General features: G+C 37.2%; 1 protein-coding gene across 2 annotated transcripts; it reads left to right on the top strand.

Annotated features, from left to right (window-relative positions):
* The first annotated feature begins 538 nt into the window (after positions 1–538).
* fam107b (family with sequence similarity 107 member B) lies at positions 539–25,451 on the top strand. Of its 2 annotated transcripts, none has more exons than XM_048168296.1 (4): positions 539–692; positions 18,099–18,276; positions 24,213–24,369; positions 24,454–25,451. In XM_048168296.1, exons 2-4 carry the CDS (start codon positions 18,149–18,151, stop codon positions 24,571–24,573), a joined length of 405 nt encoding a protein of 134 aa, XP_048024253.1. In that variant the 5' UTR covers positions 539–692; positions 18,099–18,148; the 3' UTR covers positions 24,574–25,451. The 2 variants fall into 2 exon arrangements, with proteins under 2 accessions (XP_048024253.1, XP_048024252.1); XM_048168295.1 differs by lacking the exon at positions 539–692 and adding an exon at positions 16,904–17,058.
* Positions 25,452–26,767: the final 1,316 nt, after the last annotated feature.

Below are 26,767 nucleotides of genomic sequence, written 5' to 3'. Positions count from 1 at the left end.
AGTGGGGGAATAAAGGATTAAATTAAAATTAAAAAAACATACAAAAATGCAAATTCTGTCATCAACTACTTACCCTCGTGTGTGTGTGTGTGTTTTTAAAAACTGGAACAATTCGTTTGAGATGGATCTTTTTAATGAATCGGTTCTGAACACTGAATATAAAGCACAAGTCGTGTGGACTATCTTTATGATACTTTTATAGTGAGATTGCATCCTTTTGGCAATCCTATTTCCACATGGAAGAGGCCAACCAGGACATTATTTAACATTTCTCTTTTTCTGAAAGCAATAGGACAACATAAGGGTGAAGTATGGCAGAATTGTCATTTTTTTGGGTGAACTACCTCTTCACGTTTGCTTTGTGTACGCTGTACGAATAGTCTCCGCCCACCGATACTGCGCCACGCCCAGACAGTTTTCGGGGTCTCCCCTGCTGATGAATAATCATGAGGAGAAATGGGCGGAGCATCGCATGTGACTTAGGCGTTGGGTCATATTGTCCGCCCGCCCCCACTCCAAGCATTAATTTACATTTCTAAGGGTCCTGTCTACAACTGAACTGTTTCCAAGAGAGAAAAACCAGATTTAACAGACACACCTTCATAACAGGAGAGGTGAACTGATGCCTTTCCTTCTGAGGTTCATCTGAAGTCACTTACCATAGAGAAGTATCGTTCAGGACTCATTTTGAGGTATGTGTGTGTTTGAATGTGTCTCCGTTTTCAGGACGCTTTGCATCGAAAAGCGTTATTTGTCGTTGTAGAAATGAGAGTCGCGTTATTGGAAACAATGTTAATGTACACAGTCATATGTTATATTGATTATATAGTGAATGTATGAGACAATATATCAAACAATGAGCAACAGAACAATAAAGCGCTCAAATCACCCGCTTCAGAACGCACCAGAACAATGGCAAACAAATGTTTGAAATAATGAAAGTAGGCGCGTTTCATATGACTGCGTTCACAAATCAAAACTAAATAATTAGTTATTTATACAATTTTTTTTTTAATGGTTAACTTGTTTATATATATATATATATATATATATATATATATATATATATATATATATAATATATCACTATTCAATTCATTCAATATGTTTTTTTAAATTCTATTATTTTCACGTTCTTAACAAAAGGCTGCATTTCAGAAAGTAGTAATGCATGCAGGTTGAGTAAAAAAAGTATAGAGTAGTCATTCAGCAGTAATTCCAAGCACATGGGACATGTCATGTCTTGTCTTGTCATGTTTTCCTCACTGTAGAACAGTGTCAAATTTAGTGTAAAAGATTTCCGTTTAAAGTTGCTTTTGTCTTATTCATACATTAGACCTTCTCATTTATGACAGAAACTAAAGGGGAACTTAATAATATTTGAATATTTCTAAAAATAGATGTTTTAGTGTTATTTTAATTCACTTTTACAGTAAATATTATGTCCAAGTGAACATAATCTGAGCACATGCTCCACAGTGACTTTGGTTGCTAGTAGAGATATTGCAGTACGTTATTTAATGTTCAGTATGATCATATTGAAACAGATTTTCTGTATTGGAGGGGATGTTGGGGGGGTAGCAATGGGTTGATTCCGACCACATGTGTTTGCAATTTGGAGTCTGTTTTGTCAAACGCCTTACATCTGTTTTTTGATCTTTGAACCAGTCCCCCACTAGTGCTAGTGAAGTCTTCCCCTTTCTGTTTGCCTATCTCTATATCTTTTTTTTCTCTCACACACGCTATCATTCTGTGTGTGGTTTCCGTTCTGTAGAACCATGAATGTGACACAGAGAAAGTGAGATATAGAGAAAGACAGTGTCATGACTTCAGACTTCCCGTACATGGTGATGCTAGTCTCTTGCGGATGGGTAGCACAGTGGAGTTGAGTGATTAGAGGCTCTCTGGGTAGTCACACGATGTCCTCAGCCTTACAAAACAGCATATTAGGTCATGGGTTGGTTACATTAAGAAGTGTTGGGGTAACATCCAGTTCCAAACTGTTCCGACTAGTATTCTCAAATCAGCTTTTACGCATGGGGTCAACCCAGGGTGCATTCTGCTTCCTTAATTGGACCTTTCTCAATAGTTTTCTTTTGAGCTATAGATAATGAGATGGAGAATTAAACAATGTATGTACTTTGACGTGTTATTAAATGCATTTAAATATTAAAAATTAATACTTTGGCTTACTTAGTTTCCTGGTAAACTGGGAATGTACTTTTTCTGGAATTACCTCTTTTTTTTTTTTTTTTTTTTTTTAGCTATCTGAACACACTATGAGTCAGCAGCATGCTCTGGTCTAGACTGAATTTTGTCTACACTGCATATTGAGTGCATGCTGGTGTGCATTTATATGCAGCGTATTGATTAACCTAATGAACATGTTGCTTTAGAGGAACTTCTTTCTGTTGTGGGGCAGTGGCATTTCTGTACACTTGATACGCATCAATATGGATCTTTGTTTTGGTCTGCGTGTTCACGTGTGTATGTGTCTCCGTGATGCTCAATGTGCTTTGTTCTGTTATAGCAGAGCTGTTCTTTGACAGGTCTCTTTGTTTCCCCTTGTCTGCCCGTTTATAGTACATACTTCCTCTTGTATCTCATATACATATTAAAAATGATGATAATACATCATTTTAATATGACTGCATATGTGCTTCTGGGACACAAAGGATTATGAGCTATATCTGCTCATTAAAGCATGATGCAATATTCATGTAGGGTTTGAAATCATAAAGCACAGAGTGCATGTTTATGTTCTTTGTTTTCTCGTTTCCATGGATTTCTGCGGTGACGTTGACACCCAGGGGTTGGATTTTCAGTTGTTATGCTAAACAGCGTGCGTTATGTTTTGAAGAATGGGTCGACATTAGGATTTGTTGTTTGCTTGATGGTTTAAGGCAGGAAATTGTAGAACAGATAGTTTGCATTCATTATTTTGTCACATAGAAGTGCATACTGTGTTTTTGTTGGGGCATGAACAAAGAGTTTTGCCCCGAACCCATTATTAATGTCTCAAGCGTCTCTGGCTTAATGTTAGGTGCGCGGCAGAAAAGGATGGAGAAATGAGATAATATGCAGTTATATGCGTGATGCAGGATGTTGTTTAATATATAAGGGTTTGTTTTTAATGAACACATGTGTAGAGCGATATCTTGTGCATTTTGTGTAGGAGAAATTAGCAGTGGGAGAATAAATCTGGGTTAGGATGGGATTGTTTTAGCATCATGTTTAATGGAATCATAGTTGCTTTATTGAATTAGAATGGTTTTAATTTCAGACTTGAATTATGATGTAGGAAATTGCATGCTGTTTTCTTTTTGTCTTGTGGTTGTAATCTGCGTAATTTACACCATCATAAAAGTCTGTGTAAGCTGTAGCTTCTTGCATATTGTTTGCACATGAGTTTAGGTGTATGTTTATGTGAATTATAGGTCTGTAGCGTAATCTAGACAAGGACAGCTGTCTGTAAATCCTTTAGTCGGATCTGACCAATAGCTGCTTCGCATTCTGTTGCTGACATTGATTCCCCCCCTCCCTTTAAATCAAACAAAGAAACATGACAATCAGATACCTCTTCTCCCTCACCCGACATGGTCCAGGAAAGCTCACGGGGCATAGCGAAGGCTGGACTAATGGATATTGTGTCTGATTCATGACCACAAGATAAATCTCAGATCTAAATCAGGATGTCATAGACTCGGATAAAACATTCTGTTCTGTGGAACATTTCATATTGTCTTAATAGAAGCCCAAAACGCTTGAGAGGTGATGTGTCATTGTAAATATAACTAGATATTCTCAGTTTTGTGAAGAAATGTTGCTAGTCATAATTCTTGGTGGTTGCTAGGATGTTCTAGGTGGTTTCTAGGGTATATTAGGTGGTTGTTAGGATGTTAATGGTGGTTGCTAGGGTGTTCTAGGTGTTTGCAACTTTCTAGGGTGTTCTGGGTGTTCTAAGTGATTGCTAAAGTGATAGGTGGTTGCTAGTGTGTTCTAGGTGGTTGTTAGGATGTTCTAAGTGGTTGCAAGGATGTTATTGGTGGTTGCTAGTGTGTTCTAGGTGGTTTCTTGGATGTTGCAGGTGGTTCCTAGTATGTTGTAGGTGTTTTTTTAAGATCTTCTAGATGGTTGTGAGGGTGCTCTAGATGGTTGCAACTTGCTAGGATGTTCTAGGTAGTTTATACCTCGTGGTTTCTAGGATGTTGTATGTGGTTTTTAGGATGTTCTTGGCGGTTGAGAGGGTTCTCTAGAATCCCTAGATGGTTGCAACTTGCTAGAATGTTCTAGGTCATTTATAGGATGCTTGTAGGTGGTTTTTTAGGATGTTCTAGGCAGTTGAGGAGGGTTCTCTAGCACAGATGGTTGCAACTTGCTAGGATGTTCTAGGTCATTTCTAGAATGCTGTAGGTGGTTTTGTAAGGATGTTCTAGGTGGTTGCGAGGGTGCTCTAGAACAGATGGTTGCAACTTGCTAGGATGTTCTAGGTCGTTTAAAGGATGCTGTAGGTGGTTTTTAGGATGTTCTAGGTAGGGCTGTCGCGGTTAAGGAATTTCCCTTGCGGTATTTTTGAGTGGCTCAATAGCGCGATATGCGGTATTACCGCCATTTTACATATTCAATAACGAAACTAAAGAGCATTGAAATAAAGAGAATGTCAAAATAAGGGTCTACAAAACAGAACATAAACCTGACAATAAGGATGTTGTAGCTGTTGTTGTATGTATAATAGTTCGTTTCGATCCTCGAATCTGACTAAACAAGACTTTCTGCTGATATTTCACGAGTATAAGCAGAACTAACGTTACTCATCTCTGCGCGTTCTAGACGGGCTGTCAGTCAGTGCAGTTACATTGTTGTGACACAAGGTGGAGGCAAGGGACTGTCTTTGAGTCTTTAAACCGTTCATTCAACTGCACGTTCAAAAACGCAGATTCATTCAAAGAGAGATGAAATGAAACAAGCTGTTTAAATCTTTAACGATTTATACGGTCAGCTGCAGTACTTGATGGTAAGGCAGAGATTTCGCTATCCTTGGACACGACAACTTTTTTTCACGAATATAACTTGTGTCTCGGCCTGAAGGACAGACGCAGGTAATCGCACGCGCTCAGTCGATCTCTCTCACATTCACTGTCTGTTTAGGCTTGTTTAGTGCAAATCTACGGAGCCTCTGTACAAATCACCATGGTACACATTATGCTATCATTATTACCTTATTTAATATTTAGTACACGTGTATGAAGTGTAAAACGAGAAGGACATAGCCTTTCAAAAAATAGAAAACATGCAAATATCGCGGTTGCTGCGGTTTTTGCAGTGTTCTGCGGTTGGCTCTTCAAAAGCGGCGGTTCTCTAGAACAGATGTTCTAGTTGCAAGTGGTTTTTAGGATGTTCTAGGTGCTAGGATGTTGTTCTAGGTGGTTTCTAGGTGGATGTTAGGTTTTTAGGATGCTGTAGGTGTTTTTTTTAGGATGTTCAAGGCAGTTGGGAGGGTTCTCTAGAGCAGATGGTTGCAACTTGCTAGGATGTTCTAGGTCATTTCTAGAATGCTGTAGGTGGTTTTTAAGGATGTTCTAGGTGGTTGCGAGGGTGCTCTAGATGGTTGCAACTTGCTAGGATGTTCTAGGTGGTTTCTTGGATGTTGTAGGTGTTTTTTAGGATGTTCTAGGCGGTTGGGAGGGTTCTCTAGAGCAGATGGTTTCAACTTGCTAGGATGTTCTAGGTCATTTCTAGAATGCTGTAGGTGTTTTTTAGGATGTTCTAGGCGGTTGGGAGGGTTCTCTAGAACAGATGGTTGCAACTTGCTAGGATGTTCTAGGTCGTTTATAGGATGCTGTAGGTGTTTTTTTAGGATGTTCAAGGCAGTTGGGAGGGTTCTCTAGAGCAGATGGTTGCAACTTGCTAGGATGTTCTAGGTCGTTTCTAGAATGCTGTAGGTGGTTTTTAGGATGTTCTAGGTGGTTGCGAGGGTGCTCTAGATGGTTGCAACTTGCTAGGATGATCTAGTTGGTTACTTACACCTGTTTTATCACCTCAATGCGAAAATCATTGATCTGATGATCGCTCTTCAACAAGCCACATGATTTGAGGTATGACTAATATCCATAGCACAAATGTTGCCAAAATGTAATACTTAGGCTGCATGTTTGTTCAAATCACTAATCCTAGTGATACTTCCCTTGTACGAGCAATACTAATAGTGATACTTCCCTCAGCAAGCACCACTAACAAAACTTGCTGTCTATTTTCAGGCGTACACACAAATGGCATGCATTGCAGACACTTGTAGTTTTTTTTCTTTCAGGTTAAATACATCTGTCTGTGCGGACAGACAATGCCACGTCAGCAGACTCTTTGATGGCTTATCCTCTTCATTGAGGGCAGCAGTTGGCATTTTGTTGTCACGCCTCTGAGTGGAGTGTTTGCAGTTTTTAGACTTTCGTGTATATAAGCCCTGTGCATTAAATTTATGTTTTCAGTGTAAATGCTGGGTATATGAAATTGTAGACTTAGTTTTTTTATCTGCCTTTTTGTCACATTAAGCAAATGATGGGAGGAATAAGGTCTAATAATGACGAAAGATAGATTCGAAAGTCATGTTGCCTACATGAGCACCACGGATCAATCCGTGTCAATCCACTGTGCGATTTTTCATTACTTGAAATCATTAGTCAGTAATCCTAAATGTCACATCCTTTTGGATGCGTTCACACACACGTCCCCAAACATACATTAGCACCTCTCACACGCCTCTTTAACGTAAGCTGTGACCCAGCAGGTGCTGGCCACAGCTGAGCAGAATCAATGGCCCCTCTGTTCCGCTCTCTTTGTTCTATAGCGCACAGTTGCTGGATCCCTTCATATACATACTTGCACACACCTGACCCATTCTGGACAGTTGCTGCACCCCTGATCTAGTCCCCATATGGTCAGGGGTTTTAACAGTGACCTGAGCATGGAGATGCTGGTTTAGGTTTAAATTACAGCGTTTGGCTTGATGGCATAGTTCACCCAAATATAAAAATTCTGTCATCACTTACTTTCTCAACCATATGGCATTCCAATTTGACACAACAGAAGATATTTTGGAAAATATCCTTTTTTTCTTTTTCTTTTTTTTTTTAAATATTCAAAAATTAATGCGTCAAAATACATTTTTTGTGTGTGTGTGTTCCGAAGAAGAAAGTCATACAGAATGACACGAAGTGTGAGTAAATTATGACAATTATATTATTGCACAATTTTTAACGGATAAATAATTTATAATAAATACTGCAAGAATTGTCAGTTTTGATTTCACAGTTATGATTTCACAGTCACTTCATTATCAGTTATCAAATGACAACAATCCAAATATGTTGTCATTCAAGAAGCCAGTTCACTTGAATATGACTCATATTAGGAAAGAAAAGATGATCACAATTTCCATTTCATGCTTAACTTTTTATAAAGAAGAAGAGCGAGTGATAAAGAGTTCAAAACATGCATGAATCCTGACTATTATCACGTTTTCTTGGTCTGCTAGTCAGACTTTGAAAGAATTTGACACATGCAATTTCAGATGAACTAAATATGAATTATTGCTTTAGTCCGACTGAAATTAAGCTTTTAAAACATTATTATTGTGGGGTTTAATTGTGTAGTTTACAAAGACCTGTATGTCATAGATCTATTTGAATCGTTTTTAGTTAAAGTGATGGCAAATTCTCTGTTTGCGTATTAGAAAGCCTTTGCAGGTTCATCACATTCCTGTGGTATGACATAACATGGTGTTACACTCGCTGAACAATCTCCATTCATGCAGTATATCTCTTTTGGAGATCCCCTCTGAAGGCCTCTCTAACAACACACACACACACAAAACTAACATAATCTACAGTTAATAATACCAACACTGTACACTCAACTCATTTCTTTCTCATTTTACCCTCACTTATGACTGTCATAAGACAGGTTTTGTAGTCATTTGGTGTCAAGACTTGAGTCAAGCAGAAAAAGTTTGAGGTTAAGGACTTGTGGGGTTGGTGGGTGAGAGGAACAGGAAATCATTTTTTTCCACTTTACAGTTAGCACTATACCCCCACAGAATTGAGAAAAGGCACAAATGTGTGTAAGCAGCTGGAGGTGGTGTGACGATGTTTGAACGCGGATGTCGAGATAGTGTGATCTTTAGTATCATAAAGTTGTGACCTACCCAACCCACTGAGTAAGAGTAAGAATATAAACTGTATGTTGTGAAAAACTTAAGTGATAGATTTATGTCTTTTGTTGTACATACATAAAGCATGCATGATAGGATTTGTATCTATTGGTAATTTGGTACAATGCAGTAATAGACACAATACCAGCTCACATATTTAGCAAATTTCCTTTGTTTTTCTTGCCTAAACCCAGGGATGGCAGTTGGTGAGGATGTGTTTTTGTGTAGGTGAGGATGTAGTTTCCTCAGTGGTGTTGTACTGTCAAACAACATCTACTCAGTCATTTTACTTAGTTATTTAGTCATTTTATATACCTGTTTGATGGCTTTTTTAATTGACTTCTGTAAGGCCTATAAAGAGGTGGTGATATGAGAAATAATGTGTGCATGAGGTGTCAGAACGACTGACAAAGTTGCTTGATGCAGCTGCTTGAGGAGGGCAAAAACTTTCTTTGCTTGTCTCTTTGTATTGTTTTTAGCGTATTATTTTGTCACAGGTTAGGGGGCATTTACACAACACCATTTTCAACTAAAAACTGAAATCTTTTCATGCATTTTGGCTGGCCATTTAGACGACAGGGGCGTATTTGGGGGCCTGAAAATGCAAACTTTTGAAAATGGGTTTCAAAGTGCAAGTTTTTGAAAATGATACCATTATATAATACAAAAAGTCAAAAACACAAATTTGTGAAAATGGTGACGTCATGTGTATTATGTGTTCAGTCTATCCACCTTATTTTTCAACGCGGAAGTAAGGTGTTTTCTGTGAATGTGCAAGACTTCCGATTTATTTGCCACAAGGAAATATAGGGAAATATCGAGAAGAATATCAAAGTACTGTTAAACTGTTTGCGCTACAAACCAGTGTGTTTATAATTAAGACAATACATTTAAATAATATGGTAAGAAATACCAGTTTGCAATATCAAGCAGAATAACAAGCTAAAAATAACTGAAAGCGAATGACACCGGAAGCCAGACACATTAAATTTACAAATGCCCGCTCCCGCTCTAACCTGAACAATAAGGTGGATAGACACATAATGTTTTGTTACAAAGTGACATCGCCAACTACTGGCCTGGCATGCATAATACAGCATTTTTAGTACACATTGTCATGGAAATGTACCCTAAGCGAGAGGGTGATAGTCATGAAAAGCTAAATTATGAGACTTTTTGATTCAAAAAACACTTGATTATAACATTATTGTATAACAGGAACAACAATGAAATATAAAAAATGCACAATATGCCTTTTAACTAAGGACAAAAGACTTGGAGATTTCCACTTGCTACTGCACGCTTACACACATAAACAAGTGCTTCCTATTCCCAGTATGCAGCAGTGTTATGACATCTCCTCATCACATGACCTAATTCTCTTGTGGTTTACTTAAGGTCAGGCCTTGAAATGCCAGAGGTCCTGCCTTTACTCAGACTGGAAATTAGAATAATTCTAGACCTTTCATCCAGATCCAGCTAAAGCCTCCTAAAACGCTGCAAAACATGATGATTTGCCATATTGTATGTCAACAGCGTTTCATTAATCAAGCCTATTGAATTATTGACTTTGCAACATGTAATATTGTTTTTGACATCCACAGACACCAGAGAGCAGCACAAGGAAATGTTATTGTATTTTTTTTTTAGTTTGAGCGTGAGAATAAGACAGTCCAGATGCACTTATCTCTTTTGACCTGATTCCTGTGTTTATTAGTGTATAACAGAGCTCTTCTCCACTGCCACAGATACACAACCCCCACAGCAATGCCCAGGTGCGTCCACAGATGGCATGAGCGCGGGCGCTGTGTTGGTGTTTTGTCTCGGCATTGGCATATGGACTAAATCAGTTTTATTGTTATTTTGTAGTTTGACTGTAGTGAGTTGTAACAGGGTTGAGCTTTGTATAGGTGACTTGTTTTAAGCATACAGATTATCGACAGATTTCAACCATATGTTATGGAGTTCAACTATTTTTTTGTATTTTCATTTGAATGGCTAATGTAGTGGGGGTGATGCAAGCAGTTAAATGCTAGTAAGATGAAGTGTCTGACCTCTGACCCTCTAAGAGAAGCCCATAAATGTTTATTTCTCCGTGCTGTAGGAAACCCGCTTGGTTTATGAGATTTAACATTTTCCACTGGACAAGCAAAATTAAATGGATGAGATTCAGTTTAGGATAAGTGTGACTGTTTTTGCTGTTGTCTTCTAATTTTAAGAACCAAACTTTGCATTTAAATAGATAAAGATGACTTGACTATATAAATAATATTGAAATAAGGCTCCTGTTTCAATTTGTAAAAACAAGCAAAATTTTATGTACAGTATACTTCCCCCATATACTTTGATTGTGAGTGTAAGTCAGTCCATCTATTTATGTGGTCACTTACGCATATTTAGCCTGGACTATTCATTTAAAGGATTACATGCAATCAGTTTTCTGTTCCTAGTTGGTTAGTGGCGGTCCGATTCATTCCTGTTAAGGAAAGACAGGCGGTTCATGAAAATGAGGGGGAGAAATGAATCGTCTAGAGGACTGTTGATACGAATTGATACCTCTGTGGTCTGTAATGACTGGCGGGGTGGGACGTGGGGTGGGGGATGGTCCGGAAAGGCCTTTATACACGAATTAGGGTTTAGTTGTGTTTAGAAAAGCGTGTAAGGGTTTTCTTGAGTGTTGGGTTAGAAATGAATACATTATGAAGAATAGGAGAAAGTGACAGCACTACAGTACTAGTGAAAGGGATTTTGGTATTGGGGAGGGGCTAATATTCCCTCCTGCTGTGTGTAAACGGTGCCCAATAAGGGTCAGATGGTGCAATAGACTGCCAGCTGCTCCCTTCCTCCCTGCATGTCTCTGTTCCTAATGAGAGCGGAACAAAGAAGTGGCATCCTTTCCACCTCCTCCTCATCTCTCTCTGTGTGTGTCCCAGTACTGGAGTCTCACAAATAGCTTAATTTTCATCTCCAAAATGTGACCAAAATGGCAATGGGATTTTTTTAGAGTTTGTCTGTTTCCTGTTATTGCCGCCCCATGTCTTCGTTCAAGGTCTGTGTGTGTGGGCATTGGAGAGATGACTGGAAAAGGAAGCTAAGGGTGATTGATTAAGGTGCGGCTACCCTCTGGTCTGTCCTATTATGTTGTAGTACATAAAATCACAAATCCAAATACATATTGGGCTAGACTGTTGAAAGTATTACAGAAATCAGTATTGAAATCCCCTATCATGCTGTTGGGGTCACATTTCAAGCCTGTGATTTTTGGATGTGATCTTTAGAATGAAGTCGTGCAACCACATGACTCGTAGCAAATCTGCACAAACAATGATCCAAGTATATAAACACAGAAATCATGATGATGTCTCTGTGTGATCATTTGCAGTAATGGTTATTGCTCAAAGGGAGTTGTGGGTGTTTTCTTTTTCTGCAGTTCCCCAGCTTTTATCGTGGAAGTGTGTAGGCATGTGTGCATGTTAGTGTGTGAGTGTGTGTTTATGTGAGAGGGTTGATAAGGGCCATCCAAGTCATTATGAACTCTTGAAAATAAGACCAAATCAAAATCTGGTTCTCGAATCTGATTGGCTGAGAGCTGTGCGATATGTTCCCAGTATCAGCACTCGTACCGCTTCACCGTTTGTATCACTCCGCTTGCGGCGGTTGAGCAAATCTACCATATTTGTTATAAACATTACTTACAAAATGTAGTTTAAAGAGTTTTTAGGCAAGAATGTAGTTATTTAGACCTCAAATATGTGACTCAATATAAACATAGTGCCTATTTTACTATTTGTTTTGACACTTTCGCAGATGTGAGCTCCAGGCCATCAGCGGCCGTTCAGTGCTCATGTTCCCACAGAGAACAGATGTAGATAGTGGTTAAAAATATAGTTCATTTGGGTTATATCAAACAGGCAATCTTTGGTCTTGTTAATCTATTACTTGTTCCAGAGCAAAACAATTTGGTTTAAGGGGAAAATTTAAATTTCATAACTAACCTAAATCCTGTACTGGAGCGCTACTTTTGGACATTTGACTGAATTGTTTGCTTGTGTTTGTCTTTTATAATGGCTATTGTTGTGCATTTAAATATTGCTCAATAAATATTATTTTATATAAATAATGTGCCATATTTGGTATTGAGAAAGGGTCCGTCAATAGTATCGGTGAAGGTTAGATTATAACACCATTAGATGGCGGCAAAAACTTTTTAATAATGGACATAATGTTATGGACATCGACCTAAAGAATGAATGCGTTCAATGAAGCGACTCAACGTTCCTTTAGTTACTAGCTCTAAAGTGACATTTTAGAATAATGCAGGCTTGGGCTCAACTGTTAAACTGTCAACTTGAGATTTGGATCCATGGCGGAAGGAAGTAGTTCTGCAAAAAAGAGGGTTTTTAAAGACACTCTGTTGTTGTTTCTTATTTATTTACACACTTGTGCCATTGAACTGTTGTATAAATGCAATATCACATTTGTAGCCGTGCGATATGGCTGTATATTATCATGCTGTGATTACCTACAGCACTCAGCCGCTATGGCCGAATCATAGCCGTGCTGATATACAGCCATATCGCATGGCTACGAGTATGATATTGCTCTTATATATAAAGTGTTCCTTTAACACAATATAAATGCCAGTCAGTCGCTGTAAAGATCAGATTAAAATAGGAAGCTCGTTTCTGTCTGATGGTTGTATTCTTTAGAATGATATTCATCACAAACAGTTTAACAAACACTCCCACATTTTATTGTTGTTTTTCTGGTGTTAGGAATAATATAGGCCACGTTTTTGAACAATCATTGACTTGTAGATGTGGTAGTCATGTGCATGTCTTCAAATACTAAGTATGGAAAGCATCTCAGTACCAATAAGTAGTGTTTTTGGATTGGGGAGAAAGTTTTGAGCATGTTTTGCAATGAACCGTTTCAAAAGATCAAGGAAAATGTGTTTTGTCATGATATACCCGTTTCTACCAAAGTCATGCATATTGCCCAATTTAAGACCAAGTTAACCAAGACCAAGTTAGTCAAGTACAAGTTAAGTTTAATCATTTGATTTAGTGTTATAAATTTAAATAATTCAACTTAACTTGATCTAAATATCTATTTCTTGATCTAACTGGAATTTTAAGTCTTAAACTTCAAGTGGAGCATAAACAAAAGCACAGCAGCTTTTTAAACATTAATGCAAATCTGGCTGATATGCATGATCGCCCATATGTATTGTGATGTTAAATGAGAGTTGGCCCCTTCATGTGCAAGTCTATGTGCTGGAACAAGGTACAAGTCTGAGGACTGGCAAACAGATGCCTGCCAAACACCTCCAGTCCTTTTTAATGAGTGACTAGACAGTTTACAAGCATTCCTTTAGTACTTACATACATGCACAAACATAGACATGCATGTAAATAAATGCTCTGTATAATTATCAATGCACAATCGATCTGAAAATATATTGAAATTCTCAGCCTTGGACATGCCCATGTGCTTACTGTTGCACTGGTCACCATAGAGACGTCTGTGCCCTGCGCAGGGTTGAAGAGTGCAGCTCTGTAATTAAAAGCTGGATGTGGGCCTTTTATTAAATACACTTGTCCTGCAGGGCTGCCTGTGCAGAGACTTAAGCAGATAAGCACTGCACAAGCCATGCAAAAAGTGTTGTTGATACTGTGACATGAAGTTTAATGGCATGCAGTTTACACACTATTTAAACATATTTAGTTATGTACCTGTTAAAGTGATAGATAACACAAAATGAAAAAGCTGTCATTATTCACTCACTCTCATTTTCCAAAATTATATGACTTTCTTTCTGCAGAGTAAAAATATTTTTTATTTTACAGTGAATGTGGGTTGGAAAAAAGCACTGTAAAAAAGTCACAAAAGTGGTCTATGAACTGTGGGCTATATTAACGCAACATGATAGCTTTGTGAGAAAGTCTTTTTTCACTGATATTCTTATCGATAATCACTTTGTCAAGATCACTGATTGAAGTAAGGGAAGTAAAATAGACAACTGAATCAGTCAAAGCCAACTATGGGTGTGAGTTCCATTGTTACCGACTATTTATAAAAATAAAAAAATAAAAAAATTAAAGGAACTTGTGAACAGAGTTGGCTAACAATGCCTTTGGGAAATGGACCCCAGAGCACTTTTGTGAACTGAATCAATTGATTCATTGAAAATATTCACATCAAAAGAATAATTCATTCCTAAATTCGGTATCATGATCATGGTTTCTCTCAAAAAGTGAATAAGAACAAACTATTACATACAAACTATTCTATGACTTTTGAAAATATAGTGTCTGAGTCTTGTGGACCACTTTTATAATAATTTAAAGGTGCAGTATGTAGGATTTCTGTCCGCTAGAGGCCTATTCAAAACAAAGGCGTAGCTTGATGATGCCAAGTTTGAGCGCGGAATCTTGGGACATGTGGTTTTCACCTCAACGGACTGTGCAAAAGAATAGGGATAGGACTCGGGAAGAAATCATGTTCATGGATGTGATTATTAACGTTACTGTAGTATGAAGCAGAGCAGGACCGAGTGTTGTGGGAGCTGAACGAGGCCGCTGGAGCAACTGCGCAACTCACACCGCGAGCAGCAGAACTTTTATTATGACACAGTCGCCGGCGCCGCTTCCGCTTTTTCGGTCATGAGTATGAGGTAATGCAGCTCTGTTTATCATATTGGATACATTTGAGTGTTTGAAAATCATGTTCTAACGTTACTCTGTGTGTTCGCTCGGCGGCTGCTGTGAGACACTTGTTTGAGACACTGCAGTAAGCTAGATCGATTTTAGAATATCATATTAAATACTGGATGGCTTGTGTTGATAAATAGCATGCAATTACTTTTAAAACGTATTGTATGATGGAGAAAATGCTGTATTACTGTTACTAAAAATAAAGCTGCATCTGATTATTCTATGTTAGCTACTTGACAAAATAGTGTTTTTCTCTGAGGCATGGTAAAGCATGGTACTCGCAAAAAATCAAGAAAATTCGATTTAAACAATAAAACTAAACGTGTTGAGCTACATAACAATAATTAGTTTTCTGTCTATAAATATATCAAAACAGTTGTTCCCTTGTCTATTAAAATGTGTAATATATTAAAGCGTCTTTGGTGTTTCCATGGTTTCTACAAAATAAAACCGGAAACCGAGGGTAACGCGGGTATAACGCAATTGACAAGCGACTCCTCACACGTCCCGGAGCCTCGGTTAAAATTGCAATTTTCTCACGATTTACAAATAGTTGTAAACATTTGGGATATTGTAAGTACTCAAGTGAACAAAATATATAACACTGGCCTAGTGGTTTTGGATATTTTACTGCAAAAAATCTTACGTATTGCACCTTTAATGCGTTTTTTTTTTTTTTTTCTTTATCATTTTGGAGATTGACAACATCCCATTTCCCATTTGTTCACTTTTATTATATTGAAAAGAGTGGCCAAAAAGATGATGGAAGCAATAAAGTCATACAGGTTTGGAAAACTGTGAGGGCGTGTAAATGTAAAGACAGAATTTTAATTTCCGGGTGAACTATCCCTTTAACTAGATAAGATCAATGTACCATGTTGACTTGAGAAATGAGACTTCTTGTGAAACTCTCAACACAAACTTTCAACACATTTAAATTCCGATGTCAACAGGAACTACTCTTCCGTTACATCTGAAAAGGAACTTTGAGTGCAGATGCACACATTATACAGCTGCCTTTGACGCACAGCATTAAGATAATAGCACAAGCATCCACTTTCCCCAAGGTATTCTTCCTGAATGCATAATGAAATTATGCTTTATGGTTGTAAATAATACTGAGGTGATATACCATACGCATGTGCAAACATATCAGAACGGGAAATACTAAAGTTATTGCAATATTGTGTTTCAACTCAATTATGTGTATTTAAACAGTGAGCACAGTTAAAAAGGCTTTAAACAAACATGGCCTACGAAGAGTGTTGATTTTGTCCTTGAAGGAGTGCCACATACTTAAAGCTTGACATAATTTACTCTTGTCCTTGAGGCAATCGCATAGTGTTTGGAATGTCCTAATATTGTTCCTTAAAATTAAATTATGTCACGACACTGAAAACTTGTGCGTCACTTGGCTAGTTGTAGACGAGAATGACCTCTAGTGGTCAGCAAATAAACTGCAGCTCAAATTGTAGCCTTCTCTACGTTGCACAAATAGTATACTTAGACGTCTTTGATTCTTTAATAAAATACAGTGTTGCCGTTTTATTTCTTTTATGGTGTGATATAAATGTCATCTTGTGTACCAAAAGCCTGCACTGTTTCTAAATTAGCTACTTATTTTTGAGGTTATAAGAAAGAAGATTATGAAAGTGGTAATGCATATTAATGTGTTAATAACACATTGATTTATTAAGAGCACTTTGAAATATTAAATACATTTCTGTAGCCCCATCACTTTCAACATTTTCTATCTATTAATAGCTCTAACTTCAAAGTTTATCCTATATATGGAAGTGCACCTGTGTGAATTCTTTAGATGGGAGTGTTCATCATTTTATTGGCACATATTTGAGGCCAAACACTTTGATGTTTATATCTCGGGTGATAAAAGATTAACAAACGGGATGTTTGGGGGAGCTGTTCTGGCAGGGGTGGGTGGCTGGGCTGTTAGGTAATAAAGCATCAGGCGGAGTCAGAAGAGCTGTTTATAGTGCGCAGCGCTCTGTCAGAGATACAGAGCTGCAGTTTCATCTAGCTGTGGGAAGTAGTGCTTAATATCCTGAGATTTTGAATAACGCTCAAACGCAGAGATGACAACCATGTTCAGATACCCCGTGTTTCCAGTCCTTCCAGGTAAGGTTTGGGGGGATTAAATGTATGCGAGTAGTTGTCAGATAACTAGGATACACAGTTTTTGGCAATGCGGGTTAAATGTATAGAAATGTATAAGTGAAAGTGTAAATTTCTTTAATTGTTTTATTCACCTTTTCATCTTGCCAATTTATTATTTTTTTTATTTCCAAATACAAATATTGTCTTAATATGGTTAAAAAGTATAATTTGATATTATTTATTAATTTATTATTTTTTATTATTAATTATTAGAATTATTAAACAGACAAAAAATAGAAAAAATACCCAAATACTGAGTTGACCTACATGTACTTAATGTCTTTTACTTGTAATTTCACATTGTCATAGGTGTGTCACATGGACACTATAATGTAAAGTATTTCAAGTGGTGTTTATCATGTTTATTCAGATCTAGTTTATCAGATTGCTGCTTTTTAATTGGCTGTGTGCTGAATGATACATGCTTGTTTGTTAGTGTGTAACTAGTGTCTAGTATCCGGCTGTAAACAATAACTATGAAAGATAACAGTCACATGGGTTCATCATTCATCATCTATTTTATGATTTCAGATAAAAAAAGATAAACCAGCAAGAGAGCTTTATTTATTGCCTGATATAGAAGTTTCACTGAAACCAAAAGTATGGGTTTTCCCCTATATATCCCAACATTAATAATAATAAAAATAATAATAAATATTTTTTTAAAAAATATGTATTTTGATCCGAAGGTTTAATTCTAACTTAATTCTTCATTGTTTTTTGTCACAAATTTTGTTTTATTTTTGACATATTAAAATACAGATACTCTAGGAAATGTGGTTTTTGCTTTTCAAACACCATATCTGTCACAGAATGTTTATGTGGCATGTCTAATTGATATATATTTTTATATATATATATAAAGAAAGTTCTGGTGGTTTTTTTGCCTCATTCATGGCATCAGTTATTGCAGCTGTTTTAAAATGAAAAACATTTTCATTTAATTGCAGCACCTTTTGTTTATGTTGTAACAGATGTTCAAATGTATGTCTTTTTTTCAGGTCTGGACCAGGCAGACATACCAGAGGGACTGTCCCGTGCGCGGAGCATTATGGCAGAGCCAGACTATATGGACGGTGATGGCGATGATCTCATTAAGCCCAAGAAACTCCTCAACCCAGTGAAGTCCTCCAGAAATCACCAGGACCTACACAGAGAGCTCCTCATGAACCAGAAAAGGTGATGCACATACAGCCTACGTTAGATCAGTCCTCCTCTGTACTTCTTTCTCTGCGTCTTTCCTCTCAGAATTCACTGTTTCTTTTTGTTACTCCCCCACCCAGCTGCAATCGTGTTTACTCCTCTCACATGAATATGTGCATCATTTCCATCATCACTGCAGGCAAATTATCTGATCATGTTGTGTGGACATGTGCCAATTATAAACTATTTTATTTAGGACGTAAAGGCTGAAACAAGTCCACATTGCCATCCTTTTTTCATATAAAAACTATCTGACCACATTTGGTCACATTTGATCAATCAGAAACAAGCATTCTGTGATAAATGCCTATATGACTTGTAATGCGTCATATAAAGATCAATTTCAGCCATTCCACTGTTGCATATTTCACAAATGAGTTCTTATAAAGTTAGTGTGTTTCTGAAAGCTGATGCTGCACAGAAGACTTTCAGGATAAGATGGATGATTTCCCCCTGGCAGATCCCTCTGTGTTTGTGTGCTGTATCTAGGCAGACAGGAACCAGGAAAAAATGCACTGGAAACAATAAGTTTGAGTCACTCGTTCTAGTACTCTCTGCCTCATTCTTTTTCTCGCCACCTATCTCATTCTCATTGGTGATGAATTGTGACAGCAAGGGTATACACATGCTCCCTATTACGTAAAACAGTTTTTTCTTTTGCAGTTGGAAGTTATTAGGAAGATCCCTTGAGGGTAGAAGTTGTTCTTGCAGCTTTGATGCGAACAAAAACGGATAAGTCACGGCACAAGTCATTTATGTTGCAAGAAACATAACCCACACAAAGTCTTGGTTACCAGCATGATTACATAAACTCCTGTCCACTGATTCTCACCTCCCACATTAGTTAAGCATCTAGAAATCTGTTTGTCCTCTGCTGTGCGTGCATAGAGATTCAGAATCCTCCACTGGGGATCTATTCAAGTGATTCCCAATCAATCAGGAGTACGTGTATAATTCAGCAGGTTCCAGGCAGTGCTTGAAAAGATTTGATTTTGCTTTATTATACTTGTCAGTCTTTGTCACCTGCAGGACTTGGCTTGATACTGATTTGTAAAACAGAGTTGCTTGTGGGTGTTCAATACTTATTGATCTTGGCGTTCCATCACATAAAAGATCACTTTTATTAAACATCTAATCTGGTTCAATTTTATAAATATATTTTCTTGGGTGAAAAAAATCTCCATGATTGCCCCCAGAATAGTAAAAATTTCTGAAAGACACACAAGCTCAGGTGTTGTGTTAAAGAGAGAGAAAGTTTATAGAATGTATAGATTCATTAAAAAATAAATTGTTATATAAATATTTAATAATCAGTAGGGCTGGACGATATGACCTAATATCAAAATCTTGATTAATTGAACATTTTACCTTTATTACTATTAATTAATGATTTTTTTTTTTTTTTTTTGCTTTTTACACTCATAGTTCACAGACAAGGTTTGTACTGTAAATATGCGATCTCGCTTCGGGGCTCGGGCACTGTCTGTGTGTGTTGCGGTTGAGTTCACCTCCGTGTTGCTTCCATGCCGCTGACTGGACAGGGTGGAGTCACATGACTGCACACACAGTAGTATGTTTTTAAGGGGAAAGTATTAACAGGATGTCTAATAAACATTTTAAATAACTGACATGGGAAAATTACATCGGTTAGAGGTTCTGAATTTCGGTTTCGATTACTTTCCGATTAATCGTCCAGCCCTAATAATCAGGGACATTTCCTCCGAGGAGGCAAGGAGGCAGTGGATCCTCAAAAAAAATGGATGACAAAATAATCCATAGTACAAAAAATAAAACCATGCAAATATTACAAAATGTGATATTAAAAAGTAGGGCTGGGACAATACACCGATTCTCGATTCGCGATACAAGGATTCTGGATCGATTCTGATGTTTTCTCTTTCAAATCGATTCCGAGCTTAGTTTTAACAGCAGATGGCGCTCTAGGCTAGTTTTTAACCGCACATTCAAATGCTCACGAAGAAGAGTGCAGGACAGCGATCATGCATTCGGCTGAGTCATGTAAGTGGTTAAATAAATATACTTGCACCTCGGCTCAGAATGTTTTTATGACACGAGATTAATGTAAACACAGCCCACTGTGATTACCCTTGTAATTTACTTCAACCTTTTCGAACTTTATGAATGATTATTTTAGGTTTAAGTGGTATGTGCAAAGGAACTGGAAGCAAGCAGAGTACGGGTGTTTCTAAAGCACATACTGCCATCTGCTGTTAAAAACTAAGCTCGGAATCAATTCAAGAAGGAATTGTGATACGGAAAACATCAGAATCGCTTCAGATTCTTTGTATTGCGAATCAAGGATCGATGTTTTGTCCCAGCCCTATTAAACAGTGTATAAATTACTTGTTTTTCGAAACATTTTCCATCAGTGACACCAGCAAGTAAAGTTACAGCGGTACTGGTCTGCGTCTCTCTTGCCTCCCCTGAGCCCATTGAGTTTTAACACACCCCCTAAAGCGTGCAGATGGTTTGGTGTAGGGGTGTAATGATTTCGGTAAGGTACGGAGATGTATATATTACTAATATCACTAATGGGGTTGTGGAGGTACATGAAATCTAATCACCGCACAGGCCTGTAGATCATGAAGAACCTCAAGAAAGAGGGGCTATAATTTCAATTTTCACACTTGTATTTTTCCTTAAGAGTCTTACGCGATATAGAGTGGGAAATTGAGTGCGTGTGCTTGTTTTGGTGTAGGAAAAGGGAACATTTCCATAATCTAAATGGGATTAGTTCCAGATGTGTTGCTCAGAGGGATGCTGAAAGATGGAGAGTTACATAAGAAGAATTACAGCATCCCCTAGACTTTCCTCCTACCCTTTCTCTGTTCTCTTTCTCTGACGCCCACCTTCTGTCTGCCTCCCACCCTGCTGTACACTAACACTCAAAGTGTTTCTGTACACTCAGAGTTATAAAATCATTTCTACAGCCAGGGCAGAAGGTGAAGAACACAGAGTGATGGAGAGATGGAGGTCAGGCTATATATAGTCTGTTGCATCATATATTAGATAATGTATTGGGCAGGGTGGTCTTTATGTAATCGAGGCCGGCCTCCTCTTTGCTTTGTTTCTTTCTGTTTTTTTCTTTCTTTTTTTATCTTGTATTGCCTAGCTGTCTGTGATGAGTAACCACACATAAGGACAAAGTGACTGTTTCTAGCAGTTTCCAAGGGACCAGTGTGTTCCTGCAGACGGCAGTGTTATATAATCTGTGACGACACACACTAGCATTCCTGAGGATGTTTGTACCTTAGCCATTCACAGAACAGAAGTATTTTTAATCTTTTCATCCCAGGTACAGCTACAGTAAAACCATCAGTCTTAAAGGAATAGTTCACCTAAAAGTAAACTTTTGCAATCATTTACTCACACTTGTCATTCAAACCTGTATGACTGACTTTCTTCCAAATTATATTCAAAACAACATTGTACCCCATTGATTTTCAATGTATGGACAATACAACACTTGTGGGAATGATGTGAGGGTAAGCAAATGATTACTAGCCCTTTACAAACAGTGTTTTGTGAGCCGATTTATTATCCGGAAGTCAATTCGCTATGAAATATAACTTGTTTACTCAGTCTCAGACCCAACCATTGTTCTAGTTCTAGCTGAACGACAAACAACCATAAAACCACACCTATGGACAAAAGCACATCCTTATCTTAATAGTGACTCAAATGAAGACAATGGCTTTCAAAAAGTTCACTGGTCAGACTATTGCACCAGCCAGCAAAGTGTTGACTTTGAAAAGGCTGCACTTTGTTTAAGCCTGGCTGTGCTAATTTTTATTTATTATTCCTTATTGTAGTTTAAACTGGAATAGTTTAGACTCAAAGCAGAGAATTTCAAAATAACTCACACTGTTTCCAGTGAGTAAAAATGTCTAAATACCAAAATGACAAAAAACGAATTTTTAAGACAAATTGGATTCTAGTTCTTTTCTTGGGATGGAAACTTACCATTTTATTAGTTTCCTCTTGGCAACACTATTGTTAATTGATTTATTCATCAATAAGATCTGTGCCCTGAATCATTATCCAATGCATTGTTTATTCACTCTTATCATGTTTGTGGCTTGTAGCTGATCTGTAATTGCCCTCATAAAGTTACCGTTCCTGCACAACAGACTCATTCCACCCATGTGATTAATGTGTGATGTGCTGCTGTTGTTCTCAGAGAAAAATGAGGGATAAAGTAAAATACTTTTCAGAAACTAAATCAGTGACATGACACAGAAATGGAGAACGGGCAGATGTGTTTTCTGCACTCACCTGGCAGAGGTTTTTTTTTTTTTTTGGGGAGCCATAGTTATATAACCGCTGTCCAAATAGCCAAAACATTTCATCTCCTATTTTCTCAGCTCTGATATTCTCATTAGCTCCTCTCATTTTTTCTTTATACTAGTCTAGACAAGTCTACAAGTTTTGGAAGGACTTACAATGCAGTCAGCAAGTCTCAGGTGTGCCAGGCAGAGAGCTGGATTATGTTAAAACAGCAGAAGAAGACAGATTTGTGTGTTGTTTTCGTCAGTGTTATATTAGTATTATTTATATACTTTATTATGTAGTATATATTCATATTTTGAATTAGCTTTTTTTATATTTTCATCTTAGTTTTAGTAATTTTATGCAAAAAAAAAAAATCAATATAGCGTTAATTTTTATTTCAGTTTTAATTTGAGCAATTTTAAAACTTCAATTTAAACATTTATTTCAGTTATTTGTCTTGGCAAGATTTCAAGTTTTCATTTAAGATTAAGTTTTAATATTTATATTTGAATTTATATCAAGTTTGACTGAAAATGATTTTCAGATAGAGATAAAACTAAATAAATAAGCAATGCAAAATGAATTATTAATTGTTACATTAGCCAGGCATTTTGAATAAATATTATATTGTAATTATTAATCATTGTTTTATTATCAGTCATCTGCCCTTCTAGATATCACATTGGCATCGGTCAATCACATCAGTTGACTCTTATTCCAAACACACAAGTTGTGTTTCTCTGAAGTTCATTATATACGAGTTCATAAACAACTGGTTTTAGGCTTTTTTTAGGGTAAATTTGAGAAACATGGGATTCAGAATTACGCAACAAAGATGTCACAGCAAAGTACTGTAATTTAAATAGTTAATCTCTGTACGCTCTAAATGTACAACAGCCTCTGGACATTACGAACCATTTCAAATCCCTAAAACCCACCCTTGAATCCATCCATACTGGATTACACTATTTGGGTCAATCAGGATTTTCAGTCACATTATGTAACCCTATGGATTATTACCCTAAAGTGTGCTAGTCATCTCATCTTTTGCTCTTTCATTGAGTCAGACCTCTGAACGAAATCACGAAATGGATGCTATTATGGTTTTAAACTCCTAACAATAAATTATAAACTTCAGAGTGCTCTGTGTTAAAATTATGCAAAGAGAAATGTGCTGTTACTCTTCTACGCATTCAGATTTACAATTTTTGATGATAAAATAAACGAAATAGAAACAGAACGTGGCATCAAATTACTGTCAGGATTTTGACGTGTAGTGCCGCATCCAGTGTAGACAGCATCACTGATGATAATGGGTTCTAATTGCTTTTGCTATGTCGCGTCTCTCACGTCCGGTGTAGACACGGTTATGATTTTTAGGGTGGGTTCTTTTCGACTTGGGTTGCCTAGCTATGGGTTTTGACTTGGGTTGCCTTTTCTAGCAATGACCCAGAACACCGCATAGCAACACCCTGGCAACCAACCACAGCACTCTTGCATCACGGTGGCGAGTTTTTCAGTGCTAATCTCCACACAATTTTTCAGAAAATGTAAAAACTTCACAAAAAATCACTTATTGTCAAGTGTTTTCATCATCTCCTCGTTTTTGTTTATCACAGAGGCCTCGCACCGCAGAATAAACCAGAACTCCAGAAAGTGATGGAGAAGAGGAAGAGAGACCAGGTGCTAAAGGCTCAGAAAGAAGAGCAGGAGGCACACAAGAAAAGGTCAGACCTTGAGGTCGAGCTCATGAAGAGACGAGAGACGCTTGAACAGGTATGTCCCCTCACATACGAAGACATTGGTGTACAATGAGCATATACAGAAATGATTGACCAAAATGCTCTTTTTCCTGTTTAGCTGGAACTGGAACAAAATAAAAATGAAGAGGAGCAAGAAAACACCCCTGAGTTTGTCAAAATGAAAAGCAATCTGAGAAGAACCAAACAGGAAGTGGACGGGCAGGAGCGTGCCACCTAGAAACAGTTTCCATGACACATTTGTTGACATGGCGACTGGACTGTGGTTTGTGGGGATTTCCTGGTGTTCCTCCCCCAAGTGTCCCTGTGAAACAAGTGACTGTAGACGAACGGTTCCTGTTGCCTGCTCGCAGACGCAACCAGTATTCACGCAGCCTCTTTTCCTGATCAACAATCACAAATAAAGAGGATTCGAAGAATAAACAACATGCATACACAAAAACTTTTGCACATGGGTGCAGCCTATTTGCCACTGGTTGACCGGCTTCAAAGAACATGCATGGCAGAACAAACAGAGACCACAAAATTACTTTGTTTTTGTTTTTTTGGAGGGGGGCACATATTATTTTACTATTTTATTTTCAAAACCTGAAATGGGACACTGGATGGACTCTTTTAAGCCAAAACAATCCTCTTTTATTTATGTTCAGCATAAGCTTTTGTTCAAAAGGGCTTCTCAAAACATTTTCTTCTTGGTTGATGATTACAAAAGAATGGAAACTAAAGTTACAACAATGCAAATTGTGATGCATCATGCTTGCTTTTTATGAATTGTTATATTTGTGCGCTCCCTCTGCTAAATTTCATAAGCAATACTAGTTCTAGTTTTGTGAGATTTCTTTGCAAATATTTTTGTTATACCTTTTTTTTAATGATTACATTACTAATAAGTTAATACACTTTAGTTCAATGTGATATTAAACGCAAACGCATGTGTTTTCTTTCACTTGAATGGTAGTAGAAAGAGAAGATGAGATGTTTATTAATGAAGAAAAGACACATGGTTTTGTGTAGATTTGAGCCAATAAATAACCACTCCTTGTGTTCCTTTAAAACCTTCTTTTAATAAATATTATTTTATCATGTGGAATTCTTTAATTTGATCTCTATATGAATTTCTGTGTAACCAAGAAGTGATCTTATAAAAGAAGGTAATTCTTTTAAGATTTTTGTGCAGATGAAGAAAGTAGATGAGCAAGTGAAACGAGAAGAAAAGTAGGTGTGAGTGAGTCAACTGGCATTTGCACAAGGTCTGCACATCCCACTACATAAAATGAGACTGTCCATATAAAGGGATAAACATGAGTCTAAATGATTCACAAGTAACTACTTGAGACTTCAAAAGCACTGTGACGTTTTGCTTCATTTTGGATCTGACCACAGAAGACGTGTTTAGTTAAATGCAGAGATGCAATGTTAGGAAACTGGCCTCTTAGATACTCAAAAATGCTATTAAAAGTAAAATAAGCAATAGAAATGAAAATAGAGCAAGTCTTAATTCCAGGGGTTCTTATGTAACTGCTGTGTTGAACAGCTGGCAGCAAAAGTAGGTCTGAGTGAACTGTATCACAGACACTGAAAGAAGGCCTTTACAAAGATGTACTTATCATAGCTGAAATAACAAGATCTGATATTAGCCCTATATTTTCAGAAGGACTCTGAATATTATACCATTTATGGCATTGTGTCTCAAATGGAGTTTGCAACAGTCATTGACGTGATCTGATATACTTAAGTAAATGTATTTTTAAGAAAACTATCCCATTTGCACTCTCTCTTTACAACTTGGTGCAAACAAAAAGTCCTGAGGCAATGCACAACTCATGGAAAAATGGGAAAAATAATCTATGCCTCTGAACAAAATACAAGTCCTACCCCTGAGGATAAATTGACACACAACACAAAGAACAACAACCAAAGAAAAACAAGCTCCTGCTTTAACAGCACACAGAACATGCATGCACTATATATAGGGCTATCTCCACCAAAACATACGTTAAAAAAATGAACAAATTCCAAAATAAAACCCATTATATTTTCAATATAAACACAAAAATGTAAAAAAAACCTAATACACACATAAATATACAAAAGACCCTCTGTCATTAACATGTGAGAGGAGAGATATGAAATGAATTTAGTGGAGTGATACATCATGAAGATCATATTAAAAGAAGAAATAAATGCATATTAATATATTTTAATTGCACCTATTCTAAACATAATTTTAATTGAATGCTAAAAAAGTACCTATGGCTAACTTCCACTGCTGAGTTTTCAGCTAGCAGGTATGGCAGGTTTGTATGTGTATATTTTATATTGACTTTATATTTCAATTTAAATTTCTTTGTGGTTGTTATGTGCATAGAAGTGCACCAAGTAACATCATAGGATTATTATTATTTATTAAACAA

The sequence above is a fragment of the Megalobrama amblycephala genome, linkage group LG19, assembly GCF_018812025.1.
Source record: "Megalobrama amblycephala isolate DHTTF-2021 linkage group LG19, ASM1881202v1, whole genome shotgun sequence".
Taxonomy (NCBI): Eukaryota; Metazoa; Chordata; class Actinopteri; order Cypriniformes; family Xenocyprididae; genus Megalobrama; species Megalobrama amblycephala.
Note: the sequence above shows the minus strand (reverse complement) of the source record. Positions and strands in the feature narration are given on the sequence as shown.

Coding starts and splice junctions, on each gene's coding strand:
- fam107b (XM_048168295.1), top strand. CDS start 17,016: ATGACAACCATGTTCAGATACCCCGTGTTTCCAGTCCTTCCAG. Junction 17,059..18,098: donor CGTGTTTCCAGTCCTTCCAG/GTAAGGTTTGGG, acceptor TCTTTTTTTCAG/GTCTGGACCAGGCAGACATA. Junction 24,370..24,453: donor GACGAGAGACGCTTGAACAG/GTATGTCCCCTC, acceptor TTTCCTGTTTAG/CTGGAACTGGAACAAAATAA.